This window comes from Nicotiana tomentosiformis, chromosome 4, assembly GCF_000390325.3.
Source record: "Nicotiana tomentosiformis chromosome 4, ASM39032v3, whole genome shotgun sequence".
In the NCBI taxonomy this organism is placed as follows: Eukaryota; Viridiplantae; Streptophyta; class Magnoliopsida; order Solanales; family Solanaceae; genus Nicotiana; species Nicotiana tomentosiformis.
Genome location: NC_090815.1, coordinates 98711464 through 98726118, shown reverse-complemented (window position 1 = coordinate 98726118; position 14655 = coordinate 98711464). Strand labels below are relative to the sequence as shown.

Genomic DNA, 14655 nt, shown 5'->3' with positions numbered 1-14655 from the left:
ATATATTAAAACATAAATAAGAATAAAACAGTCAAAAATCACTGAGATTTAAACACGTCAAGATAATTTGGGAGGGATTACACATTATCCTAAATTTAATATGGGTATAGAATCCAAATCTCAATAATCAAACGGCTCCTTATTTGCATTATTTTCTGGAAAAAGAGTTATCCCTGTTTTTTTTGTTTGTTTTTTTTTGGTTACATAAAAGAGTCATCCCTGTGTGATTAAAAAGACAGAGAACCAGAGAGTTGACGAAACGATTCCTCTTCTTTTGGAGTCAAAATCATGGCTTCGGGAAACTGCAGCAACAATTCGAAGAAACAGAAAGTGAGAATCAATAGTGCTGAAGAAACCCTAGACCGACTCAGTGAGTTGCCGGAGTCGCTCCTAATTCAAATTCTCTCTTCTGCCGACAAAGGATGCACTCACAACATGTATTCTTTCAAAAAGGTGGCAGTATCTCTGGACTTTTGTTTTGAAATTCAATTTCACTTGTAGAAATTACAATGTCAGTGAACTAGAAAACTTCCGGTCCTTTGTTGACTATGTTTTAGCTCATTCCGTTTCTCCTAAAATTAAAGCATTCGAGCTCGACTGCCTTGACCTGGATGAATACGCGTCAGAAGTCAGCCGATGGCTTAGTTTTGCTGTTGAAAAGAAAGTGGAAAATGTTTTATTGTGGTCACATTCTGATTACAACGCTTGCCCATTGCCTGAATTTTTCTACACCTGTTCGTCCTTGAAAACATTAGTTTTGACGGGTTGCGACTTTGACGATGACATGGTCATAGCATGGAAGTCTCTAAAGAGCATGACATTGAAGTATATGGTGTTATCCAATTAACAACAACAACGACGACCTAGTAAAATCCCACAAGTGGGGTGTTATCCGATTACCATATTGTGAAATTACTAGCAGGTTGTCCTGCATTGGAATCTATGGAGTTAGATAGAGTTGAGGGTTTCCGTCGCCTCCAAATTAATTCTTCAAAATTAAAGAGACTGAAGTTGAAAGGTTATGTTTATGAAGGATTTGATCATTCATTGTAAATTGTTGCCCCGTTCTTCAACATTTGGAGATTTCAGGGAAACTTTATGATCTCAAGTGTAGGCTTGTAGATGTGTCCTCCATGGTTAATGCTAAGCTTACTTTCAAATTAAGTGTATCAAAGATATGCTGGCTCTTTATGGTGAAGTTAGTGATGATGCGGAAGACAGTTGTTGAGACTATCATCAAGTTTTTAGGACCCTCGTGCAAAATTATCTTCAAAGGTTGGCTTGTGCAACTGAGCTAACAATCGGAACTTGGCTCATAGAGGTTTTCTTTTTTAATTCAAATGTCTTTATTTTCTCTGATTGATTATTAGCAGACAGTTGCAGATAAGCATAATACAGTGGAGAACCTTTGCACAAATTTCACAAATCCAACTGGGTTAATTACAGCAACATATGAAGATGGGTGAGGGGCGGGCCCATTATCCATCAAGTTTAGAACCGTGGGCCTCTAAAGATTGTGATTTCTTGGTTCTAAAAAAATAATTACAGAAACTTGAGGCCTTGTGGGCTGTTTTGGAATCCGTTTGTCAACTTTTTGAGGTCGGTATTTATTTATCACATCACCAAATGGTGTATATGGAAACCAGGATTTTTGTGCATTGATGTTGCTTAAAGTGTTTAGATGGTTTGATATGTCTCTGCTGAGGAGTACTTTATTTTTGTTGTTGTTGCTTTCTCCATTCTTCACTAGTTTCTTTGGCATTATTGAACCATGTCCTGTGCATGTTGCAGTTCGAAGGAGTGCAGATTCCTGAATTGAAATGCAAATATCTAACGTTAGAGTTGAATTTCAGAAAGTCTAATTTGTATGGAGTAGTTGGCATATTGCGAGCGTCGCCTCATGTGGAGACACTCAACTAAGGTCCTAGACCCTTTTCTCTTCCTTTTACATCTATTCATCTTATTAAGTTTCAACAACCAGCAGCCCCCTTCTCCCGGTTGTTTTTTGGGAGTAGAATGCAAGTCTTTAATTATCAGTAAGAAGCTTTGCTTTTGTCATGTCAAGCTTCGCGTTAATATGGTTTGTGTTGACGTTGCTTTCTATGTGGCAAATGAGTGCTGAAATGAAACGGATTTCCGTGCTATCACTCTTTTGTTGGCTTACCTACGGTATAAATCTTTTTAAAAGGAAAGACCATCATCTATGAAATTATTTTTGCCACATCTCTGCAATTTTATCAGGCTGACCTGCGGTTGGTTTTCTTGTCGCCAATTTAATAGTTCCCGCTGCCAATTTGAGTTAAGACATTTGGCCAAGGAGATAATACTGATTTGGATCGTTGGACTTCAAGCTTTGAGTTTCCCAACCTCAAGAATGTTAAGATTGCCATCTCCTGCGGGCTGTGCTTGAAGGATCATCCTGAATGGACCTTTGACAAGCTTTTGAAACTTTCAGAAATTCTGTTAATGAATGCAAATGTTTTGGAGAAATTCGTTGTCATATCAAAGGAAAAGTGCAAGAGCTGTTCATTGAACTGTGTGTCCCAATATTTATTTCGTTTGAGCGAGAAATTTATTGGTTACCCAAGATCCTCTACCAACTCTGTGATTATTATGTTCCAGGAGTGAGCTTCCCGTGACTAGATTGCAGCTTGTTTTCTGTTTCATTTTACCAGAAATGTTACGGAGTATATTTATCTTTTGACTTAAAACATTACTGAATCTTTGTTTGTTGCATTCAAGATGTTGTACATGTGTTTCCAGAGTTCTTTGCTAGGCTTGTTGCCCTAGATCAGTCAAGATGGGCAGATCAACAAGCGACACATTTTTTTGATTATTAGGCTGATGAAATGTATGTTTTGCAACCTTTGTCCATGACATCAAGGTATTATTTTCTCGGAAGGAAGATGTTTGTACTGTTTGTCGATCTCAAATGATCTGTAGCCGATTGTGATTGAGGCTTACAAATTTACAATGCAATGTAATGCTTTTACCTGAAATTGAGGTCATAATATAGGACCACTCCATTTGATATATCTGTTTGCCCGATACGAATTTGCTCAAATAGCTTACAAGGGGTTGTTAAAGATTATGGAACAACAGCTTTCTTGACAAATATCATGCGAAAGAGTTACCGTTGCCTTTATACAAAGTTGGTTGAAGTAGCCGGCCGGTTTCACAATTTACTTTTCCTAGCTGGTATACATATATTATACACTGATTATATATGGTCATACACATGTTATACATATATTATACATTCGCCGGCTAGTTTTTAGTTTAACTAATTGAGTGGGCTGCTATTTAGGTTAATTCTTCTTTTTTTAAACCCCCTAAATTAGCCTTTTCTCCCAGCAGCTTTCATTGAATATTCTGATGAAAAAACAAATCAGAGGAATTTTTAGCATAGCTGACATCTCGCAATCAATTCACAACAACAAAAAGGTCTAAATTTGACCTTCTACTATATCAAATATTTAATTTTATCATTCCTTGTACTTCTAATTGAGAAAAATGTTGAATTTTAAGAGGGCAAAAGAATGGGAAAGATTATTTCTAATATGGTAGAAAATGTCTGTAATTGAATGATATGTCAAAGCTGCTCATGTTTCATAAGGGCTTCATGTGTTCTTTCTATTTCAGGGCAGCAGCTAACATGCTTTGCTAAATTTCATCTCTGTCGCAATAGTTGTTGGTGATGGACATGTTGTTATTTTATGCAAACAGTTATCTTTAATTTTCCTAAAAGAAAATAAGGCGACATTTCTAGTATGCGGAGAAACTAAACCACTTGCAGTATAGTCATGGAAACAATCAGAAGAAATTGGTGGGTGATTTTGACCAATGAATGCGCATATACATACTTGGTCTCACATGTATTCTCACTTTCAAATTTTAATTACTAAGCCTAAACAGGAGGATTTGGAGCCGTATCCTATATTTGTGCCACATTTTAACATGTACCCTATTTTTAAAAATTATTAATTTGGTAGTCAGCTGACAAAAAATTCGTAATAATATGACAATTACACCCCTGACAAAAGATATAAAACCTGCATCACGCATTAATCATGTGATCTGCAACCTCATTCGTGGAAAAAGATCTCCTCCTCTCCTCTTAGCAGCTTTATCAAAAAATTAGAAACTTATCCAGATTCATTTTCAGAATCACACTTGCATGAAATTGTTTCACGTTGAAGCTAAAACTTCATGCTAATGTAGCATTAGGGCTGCTTATCGGGCGGATTGGGCGGTTAATTACTCTTAACGGTTTGGCTTAACGGTTATCGGCTTTTAAATGTATTAATCCGCTAGCCACCCGATAAAATATCGGGCGGATTGGTATCAGTTTAGCTCTTATCGGGCGGTTTATCGGCCTAATTCAATCTATATTGCGTGCATTAATTGTTTGCTGACCGCCTAGCATACAAATTCAGAATAGAAAATTACACATTGAGTCCAGACATACATGTCTGTTAATGCCTACATAAGAATGATGTAGTATGTCATGTGTTGTAGAGTGAAAAAAGTTGTGGCACAATACTGTTGTTCTTCTATTAAACATAGCCAACAAGCATTAGTTTAAAAAAAACAAAAGCAGAGGTGAACCATAGACAGCAGCTTAAACAATCTTGTTGTAGGGTGGGAGAATAAGCTAAGCTAAGCCAAGCCTGGGATCTTCTGATGCATAGTACGTAAGGGTTCTGATTATTTAGGAATTAGGTTTTAGAACTTGGAGATGGAGTACTGGAAGAAGTGGAAGGGTTTTTGATATTTAACACACACACACACACACACACACACACACACACACACACATATATATATATATATATATATATATATATATATATATATATATATATATATTCTTAATGGGTTAACGGATTATCCGTTAAGAAAATTGAATAATCCGCCCCCAAACCGATAAGCCGTTAATAAAAAAATTTCAATTTGTTCCCCGTCCGTTAAACCGTTAACCCGATACCAATAAGCCATTAAGCTTCGGTTTCGATTCGGTTTTCGGTTTCGGTTTCGGTTTTGAATACCCCTATGTAGCATGAAGTTGTTTCATTTTGAAACTAAAAACTTCATGCTAATATAGCATGAAGTTGTTTCACATTGAAGCTAAAACATCATGCTAATGCATGCTGAAGTTATTTATACTGCAGTCTACAGTTTTGTCATGAGTTTTATCCGAAACTTCAGTCTAAACATGCTGAAGTTATTTAGTTCATTTGCTAAAATTTCATACTAAACATGCTTAAATTTTTTAGTTCATTTGCTAAAACTTCAGACTAAACATGCTTAAGTTTTTTTAGTTCATTTGCTAAAAGTTCAGATTAAACATGCTTAAATTTTTCAGTTCATTTGCTAAAACTTCAGACTAAATATGCTTAAGTTTTTTAGTTCATTTGCTAAAATTTCAGACTAAACATGCTTAAGTTTATTAGTTCATTTGCTAAAATTTTAGACTAAATATGCTTAAGTTATTGTTTTGTAGTATGTAATTTTCTAATGAGTTTTTGCTAATGCATGCTGAAGTTATTTAGTTCATTTGCTAAAACTTCAAATAAAACATGCTGAAGTTATTTAGTTCATTTGCTAAAATTTCAGACTAAACATGCTTAAGTTTTTTAGTTCATTTGCTAAAATTTCAGACTAAATATGCTTAAGTTTTTGTCTTGCAGTATGTAATTTTCTAAAGAGTTTTTGCTAATGCATGCTGAAGTTATTTAGTTTATTTGCTAAAATTTCATACCAAAACATGCTGAAATTTTGTAACGCCGTCTACAGTTTTGTCCTGAGTTTTATCCGAAACTTCAGTCTAAACAAGCTGAAGTTTTATAGTTCATTTGCTAAAACTTCAGCCTAAACATACTTAAGTTTTTGTCCTGCAGTTTGTCAATAGTCTTTTATTAAAGAAAGGCAAAATCGTCTTTTTAAAATGCTTTTAACAAAAAAATAGATACGGATGCAAACGGAAAAATAAAACGGGTATAAGTTAAAAAGGGGCGACCAAATAGGGCGGTCCATGCAATTTTTACGGCTAAATATAGTGGTGTTCAAACCGAATCGAAAAATCGTATCAAACTAAAAAGTTAAACCAAACCGATTAAAAACTCGACTAGTTTTGGTTTGATTTGGTTTGGTATTAAGTAAAAAAACTCAAACCAAACCGATATATAAATATATAATTTTTATATATTCTTTTAAGACTTTATATAGAATTTTCTTTAAAAAACATATAGAAATATTTGGGATTCTCTTATGGGATGTAATATTTAATAGAACTATTAAGTGCTCACAAGTTTGCCAACCAAACCCCTGTACTTGTCCAGTTTTGTCATGCCGGTGTTCTACTATGAAGTTTGCCAGCCAAATCCCTCTACCCTTAAAAACTGAGCATTTTAAACCCGGCTCATCGTATGTAGTATTTTTTACTGAAGTGCGTGTGCTACACTCGTTTAAGAAGCGTGAGGCCTATTAAAAAGGCACCAAGAGCCACTTTTTGGCTGTCATCTTCTTTCTGATTGTTCATCCTCCATTGTTGAACAAAAGTGAGCTTTTCTTCTTTGCTCTTCTCTCTCTCTCCAATATTTTATGTCCAATTCTTTTTTTTTCCTCTCTCTCTCTTCAATATTTTCTGTCCAATTCTTTCTCCCCTCCCCTATCTTCTTTGTTTGTTTCTTCCCTCAAATCTGAAACTTTATCATAAATTTAGAATCCTTTGGCCAATAATTCAGATCTCTTTTAAAATTCAATTATATGCCCTTTTTGTAAGAAAAACACATCAAATTATCAAAATACCAACAAACCAAAAAAAGGGTTAACCGAAAAATTCTCAAAAATCACCACACCTCAAAATTAACCCATAAAGGATTTTGAAGCACAAATTATACATCTTTACCAATTAATCCTTTAAAAAGATTAGAGCTTTTTGAGAAAATTTAACCCCAATTTCAAAAATCAAACAATGCAAGACTTGTTAAAACTGGCTTTAGCATTTCGTCGAACACCTGGTGTCTGTAATTCTGCAAATTTTGTTTTTTGAATTGTTGTGACGATTGGTTTATTGTAGTTATTGTTTGATCATTTGGAATCAATCACTTGCTCAGTTGGAGTCAATTGGCATTGGTCTTGTTCAATTTGGACACATGTAGCTCCATGCTCGACCAACTGGTGTTCGCCGGCCATATTCAGTTCGTTGGAGGAAACTATCCCGTCATTGAAATTGTCTGAAACATGGTGCGCCGATGGTATTTGAAGTGGAGAACAATCACCACTGTTTGGAATCACTCTATTTAAAATAGAACCGATATGATAAATGTCAGTTTTGCCCGGTGATTTTTCGCTGCAGTACTCGATCCACCATTGTTGAAATCTGCAGTAGCTTGGGAAGAAATGAGAGGGGCGCCTAGGTGGGGTTTATGCGCAATGGTAAGACACATCTTTTGGGACTGGTCCGGTGGCTTTTCACCACTGGACGATGGCACAATGGCCATTTCGTCGTTGATGTGTTACTGTTCACAGCAGACGCCCCATTTGAGGGAGGAGATTATTGGATTAATGTTTGAATTTTATTTTTATTTTTATTTTTGATTTTAATTATTTTTAATCTACCATGTGACATGGCATTTATACATTGTTATTTTTTGACGTGGCAGCCAACGTGGAGGAGATTGTGTTACACGCACTGACAGTCTTCGGTCATAAACGTTTATTATACACGGTTTGAAGGAGTGTAAGTGTTCAATTGATAAATTGTTTAGTCTAGGGACCGACATAATAAAGTGGTACAAGTATAGGTGCCATTTAGGCCATTCTGCCCACTTTAAATAATGGGTTGTATCATCACTTTCTTATCAAGTGTTATATATTGAAATGCATCAATCTCTTTGTTCTTCCATATTCATATGTCAAGATCTATTAAATTCTTATATCTTTTTTCGAATTTGAAATGGTATTTCGATAATTTAAAATTAAATAAAATATATCATTATTTAGGTATCTTATTGATTATTATGTTTAATTATTAAATTCGGTTAACCTTAAAAGCGTACATTAACGAAAAACTATTATTAGACGACTAAGAAAATAATTATCATGTGTTAATAAAAAAAATTCTTCCATAAGAATATTCTAATAGATCATATGTTTTTCAGTTTTTTTTTTAATTTTTTACTAAACATATATTGTATTTAACTTTAACAAAGTAGATTGTAATAATATTCATGTAAAAAAAAGAACCCGAAAAACCGGACAAAACCAAATCAGTTCAAATCAATATAGTTGATTTCGTTTGATTTTGATAAATACTGAACCAACCTTGCCTATGTACACCGATTAAATAGTTTGATTTGGTGTACACATTAAATGCGAGTATGCATTTACTTTCATTAAAATCGGCTAACAAATGCTAAGGTTGTCCAAGATCATCCACCAATTTTTTAATTTATTCCTTTCCATGACTAGACTGCAGGTGGTTTTTATTTTCTCGGCAGCCTAAAAATGTCGTCTTATTATTTAGGAAGAATAAATCAAGCATAAAATTTCACATAAAATAACACGATTTGGTTGGAGAGGTTACGAAAAATATTTTGCACATAATTAGATAATGCGTTGTTTGATTGGTCAATCAGAAAAAGACTATACTTGCATAACTTATACTAACAATTGATCAGCACTATCAAATACTCACATTGCGAGAATTTATGTATTGGTTTTTATGAAATAAAAATTTGTTTTAATAATAAGAAATTAAACTATTTTAAGACAAAAATGAGCTTAGAGCCGGTAACATCTAATAACTTCCCTTAGCAATATTTTCCCATTTCAATCTACATAACTATTATCCCTGTATATATTCTAGGAGTGTCAATGGATATTTAAAAACCGACTAAACTGACCGAACCATACCGCACCGAACTGATTTTTAGGTTTCTTTTAACAAAACCGTAGGTTATTATATAAATCTATAACCGTACCGATAATTAGGGTAAGTTTTTTATTTTACGAAAATAAGCCGAAAAAATACAGAACCGTACCGAATAATTTTATATGTAAAAAATATATTTATATATTAAGTTTAAAAATAATAAAGCATTAATTTTTTTTTTTGGGCCTTGGAATTTTGAAAATGGTTACAAGCCAAAAAGTAATTAAAATCAAAATCCTAATTTCCAAATCTATTATGCCACTCTTACTGAAACTATATTATTTCCAACATATTCACTAGCAAGACACAAAATATTCTAACGATTATGAGTAGCAAACTACAATTTATTGAATATGTTTTTCGTATGATTTAGATTTATCTTTTTGAATATTTAATCTTCTGTAGCCTTTATTCTTGAGTACCAGCTTGGTTAATATCTTTTTACTAGTGTGATTTATCTTTTCTTTGTTTCTTTTACGCTGTTATAGAGTAGTTGATGGATCTATAACTCTAACCATCTTTCGTGTTTCTTAATCATCACCATCTATTATAGCCTATTTGGCCAAGCTTCTCCAAACGTAGAAGCACTTTTTTTCCTTTAAAAAAAGTACATTTTTCAACGTTGAAGTGTTTGGCCAAGTTTTTGGAAGAAAAAAAAATGCCTTTGAGAAGAAGCCGAAGCAGTTTTGGCGAAGCAGAAAAAAATATTTTCTCCCCAAAAGTACTTTTTTGAAAAACACTTTTGAAAAAAATACACTTAGAAGTACTTTTTAAAAAGTTTTGCCAAACACTAATTGTTGCTCAGAAGTGCTTTTCAAATTAATTAGCCAAACACAAACTGCTTCTCACCAAAAGTACTTATGAGAAAAGCACTTTTGAGAAAAAGTACTTCTCAAAATAAGCTAATTTTATAATATTTTCCAAACATGCTATTAAACAGTAAAACTGTCTAAAGAGTTTTGCTAGTTCTTAAAAAAGTACGTATAGTATTGTATTCTACTTTTATTAGTGACATTTAAAAAAATACGGAAAATTAACCGAACCGTACCGATACCGAGGAGAAATCGACATGATTGGAACTGTTTTGAAAAGTCTAATTTTGGTTATACATAATAGAATAAAAAAATTAATATAGTACAAATTTTATAAAATAACTGGCTGAACCGAACCATTGACACCCCTAATATATTCAAGCGTTTGCTCGGGTTGGAGCCCTAGAACAGAGCGAAGTGCAGCAATAGCCACTTTTAGGCTCGCTATGTAAAATATGTCCATAACTTACAATATGTTTAAAGATTAGTCAATTTACCCAAACTTTAGAACTAAATATCTTGAATTTGGAAATTGAGGACTTGTGTTCTGAACTTTTGAGCTGCTAATTTGAAATTCAGGACTAAGTATCTTGAATTTCTGAACAACTAATTTAAAATTCACGACATAAGATTCGATATTCTGAACACAATTTTTGAACTTTAGGACATGATGTCTGAAGTTTGAACTTTGAGGTTTAAACTTGAGGACGCCATGTCCTGAAGTTTGAGCGAATTTGGCTAATCTTTAAATACATTGTAAACCGTAGATATATTTTAAACAACATGCTTAAAAGTAGCTACTTGGTGTCATTAAGTACACATATAGCCATTCTCAGGGATGCTATTTAAAGATTAGCCAGTACTTATCTCGTCCTGAAATTTTAAACTAAAAATCTCAGTTTCAGGATAACTCAGGATATTTTTATCCTGAAAAATTGAACTAAAAAACTGAACGGAAAAACTGATATTCAATATGCACTAACTAATTCTTACATAGTAGCTCTATAGAGTGGCTATAGTCGGGCCCAAGTGAATACTGTTACGCTAGGTGGGAAAGAATTTTAATTATTTTTGGCGCATTACAGTAAACCAAAATTACTGTGGAAGACGGGATTTAAAAGAGACCAAAGTGGTGCACTGCAGAGTGCACGTGACCCAAAATCATGGCGTTTCTGGCAAAAATGACGGCTCTAGAAGTAGTAATATGATCAATCATCCATCGTTAAAGAAACAGAAAGTGAGAGTCACTGGAGTTGAAGAAACCCTAGACGACCGTATCAGTCAATTGCCGGACTCACTCCTAGTTCAAATTCTCTCTTTATTGCCGACAAAGGATGCTTTCACAACCTGTATCCTCTCAAAAAGGTGGCACTATCTTTGGACTTTTGTTTATAATTTTATTTTCACTCGTAGAAGCCAGGAATCAAAAATCTATGGAGATCCTTATAACCCCGTAGTGCCCATGGATGATACTAGTAGAAGACATAAATTTGAAAACTTACGATCCTTTATTGACTATGTGTTAGTTCATTCTATTTCTCCCAAAATTAAAAAATTCGAACTCGACTGCAGAGACCTATTCCGAGACGATTCTCAAATTAGACGGTGGCTTAGTTTTGCTGCTGAAAGAAAAGTGGAAGATGTTGTATTCTTGTCGTATGAAAGTCTACTAGATTGCATATTGCCTGAATCTTTCTGCACCTGTTCGTCGTTGATAACATTACATTTGAGACATTGTTACTTTACAGATGCAGTCATAGCGTGGAAGTCTCTAACGAGCATAAAGCTGGAGTGTTTGTTGTTAAACGATGACGAAATTTTAAACTTATTATCAGGCTGTCCTGCACTGGAAACTATGGAATTATATGATGTTGGGGGATTTCGCCGCCTGAAAATTAGTTCTTCAAAATTCAAGAGACTGAATTTGAAAAAACATTGGTTGCTTAATGATAACAATGATCGTTCCTTGGAAATTTTTGCCCCGTATCTTCAGCATTTGGAGATTTCAGGAAATCTTAAAGATATCAAGTGTAGGCTTGTCGATGTGTCCTCCATGGTTAATGCTAAGCTTACTTTCAACATTGCATGTATCAAAGACATACAGGCTGATCGCTATGAAATTGTTGATGAAGAAGACAATTGTCATGGTTATCATCAAGGTTTTAGGACCCTTGTCCAAGATTATCTTCAAAAGTTGAGTTGTGCAACTGAGCTAACATTCGGATGTTGGTTCACAGAGGTTTATTTTTAACTCACAAGTCCTTAAATATACTTGTTTGTGTTTTTTGAATTGTTGGTCTAAACTTGACACTGTAAATAATAAAGATCAAATAACACTAGGCCAGGTCCATACTTCTTTTTGGCGGATCGTTATCTTGATCCAATACTTTGTGAACAAAATCGAGGTGATACCGTTCACCATCGACCATATTATCCGATTGTACCGTCCTCGACTTTTTCAAAGAGGGTTAACAAAACATCAGCGTCAGGCTACCAAGGCTCTGTTCTCGAGCATTGACGAGGACATGGATCGGGGCTGGATGGTCAGGTTCGTTCGAGTGAGGACTTTAGACCTGATTCCGACCGAAAAGATGCCCTTTCCCGAGGAGTAGAATATGAAACGTAAGTGTGATCCTGCTGTTACTTCCTTCTATTTTGTTCTTTCATTTCTTTACTCAGCGATGCTCTTCTTTTTGTGATGCAGCGGTTTCCTGGATGCCCAGAGCAGTTCCCGATCTCAAGAACTGGGTACGAGCTCTTGTTTCGACCTCCACATACACCGAGCACTCATGGCGTGATTTGTCAAAGGGTCGGTGGGAGGCCAAAAATCATGGTAAGCCCCTTTCTCGTACTCTTTGATAATTCAAACGAGATTCTTTCCCAATATTTTAATAAAATTCTCCATATGCAGGTTTGGGCAAAGATGCAGTTTTGAGGCCCTTATCCAACAAGGAAGAAACTTTGGCTTTTGTCCCAAAGCCGGTGAAGGAAAATAAAAAGAAAAGAGCCTCTGTTCCCGAAGATCCAAAATCGAAGAAGAGGACGGCTCGTAAGCCGAACAAGAATGCCATTCCTTTGACCGTGGAATCAGTTCTGCGTCTAAGGGATAAAGATGAAGAAGAAGAAAATGATGGGTCCGCGCTGGCGTCCCGAACGAAGAGAACCACCGATGCCCCATCGACAGCTGGATCGATGATGCTTCATGAGGCTCTGCCTTGAACTGAGGATAAACCGGAGAAAGATTCAGGCGGAATCCCTGAATTATCGTAGATCGAAGATGCATCCCATCGGAGCCAACGGATGGGGGATATGTCTGAAGGGACCCCTCTTGAATCCCTTCGAACCGAAGAGAATGCTCCAAGTGATTCATTTGGGGCAACAACAATCAAAAATTCGCCCGCCTTTCCTGTTTTTTCTGCAGGGGTGATTCGGGAAGCCCAAGCTTTGGGGGCCTTCGATCTAGACAGGCCTCATGATGGAGAGGATCCCTTTCGTGACCTATTACCGGTATCGAGGACGTTGCCGGTACTAGTGATAAATCGGATCTTTTTCACGGGGTGCAGCATGCTTTGAATCAGGTAAGCCTTAAAATTATTTTATCGGTACTACCTTTATGTTTACTTTTCGTTTCTAACTTTGTTTCTTGTTTCTTTGCAGGCAGCGGTAGTTCATCGAGAAGCATGTTCTCGGTCCCAAAACGAGTTGCGTCGATACAAGGCCGACCTTTAACGGGTTACTGATGAGAGGAACTCCCTAAAATTTCTCTTAGGACAAAGGGAAGAGGAAATAAAAGACCTCCGAGCTGAGTTGGCTAAGACATACCGAGATCAGACCGATCTATCTGAGCAAGTAATGATACTTTTAAAAGCCTATGGGATTGATACCGAAACGATGGCTAATATTTCGGTCTCACAGTTGCAGCAAAAAAATGATATGATCGGGAAGCTTCGTGAGGAGGTCGACGTGATAAAAGCGGAGTCTTTGCAGTGGAAAGAAGGTATGGATCGCTTTGCTGCAGAGAAAGAAACTGCTCGAGCCCAGTTATCATCGGCCGAAACCCAACTTTAGAGAATGAAGTAAAAAGGCCTAGTTCAAGCAAGAAGAATAGAGGAGCTCGAGGCTCGGTTGGCCTCTGTACTTGCCAAGGCCGAATCTGATGTTGAAAAGGCAAAGGCCGATGCAGATGCACTCGTGGCCGTCTATCAGGCCTATGCTGAAGCTGCCCAGGTCCAAGCAAGAGAGGCAGCCGAGACCGCTGATACTTGAGCACATTGGGTCGCTGAACTTGCTAAGTGCCAATCTCGGAGGGAAACCCTCGAGGAGATCCATGCTCGTGGTTTCAACCTCGCTGAAGAGATAAAAAGGGCCAAAGAACTCGAAGCCGATGCTGAAGCCTTGGTTTTCGATGACGATGATGATGACAATGATGATGACGATGGTAGTAAGAGCGGATCCGAGAATGGGGGGAGCCTGATAGAGAAGAGACCGCTCTTGGGGATGACCAGGAAGCTTAGTCCTTAATTTTTACGTTGTGATCAATCATGTAAACAATTTTGAATATAGAAATATCCCTTTTTTTGCCGACTTGCTTCTGTTTTGTTTCCGGTCTTGTGAAGACTTTATTCACATCTTATGAATGTTTTCACAAGGATTTAAACAACTTAATCAAATTTGGACTTCGTAGCCTCTATAACCGAGCGAGCGCTTATTCAAACTTGAAGTGATGTAGCCCTTAGGCTTATTAGTTGAGTCAATGATTCAAGCTCGAAGAAATATAGCCCGTAGGCGTAATGGTCGAGTGAGTGCTTGCTTGAACTCGAAATAAAAGTAGCTGGTAGGCTTAGTAGTCAAGTGAATGATTCGAACTCGAAGTAATGTAGCCCGTAGGCGTAATGGTCGAGTGAG

The 14655-nt window shown here is 36.1% G+C and overlaps 1 protein-coding gene and 1 long non-coding RNA gene across 2 annotated transcripts; both read left to right on the top strand.

Annotated features, from left to right (window-relative positions):
• Positions 1-2901, top strand: LOC104110828 (uncharacterized). The gene is made up of 2 exons (XR_689549.4): positions 1-1921; positions 2281-2901. It is a non-coding gene; the product is annotated as an uncharacterized lncRNA (long non-coding RNA).
• Positions 2902-10954: 8053 nt separating this feature from the next.
• LOC104110830 (F-box/LRR-repeat protein At3g26922-like) lies at positions 10955-13479 on the top strand. Its single transcript, XM_070201429.1, has 4 exons — positions 10955-11989; positions 12430-12583; positions 12662-12732; positions 13408-13479. Exons 1-4 carry the CDS (start codon positions 10955-10957, stop codon positions 13477-13479), a joined length of 1332 nt encoding a protein of 443 aa, XP_070057530.1.
• Positions 13480-14655: the final 1176 nt, after the last annotated feature.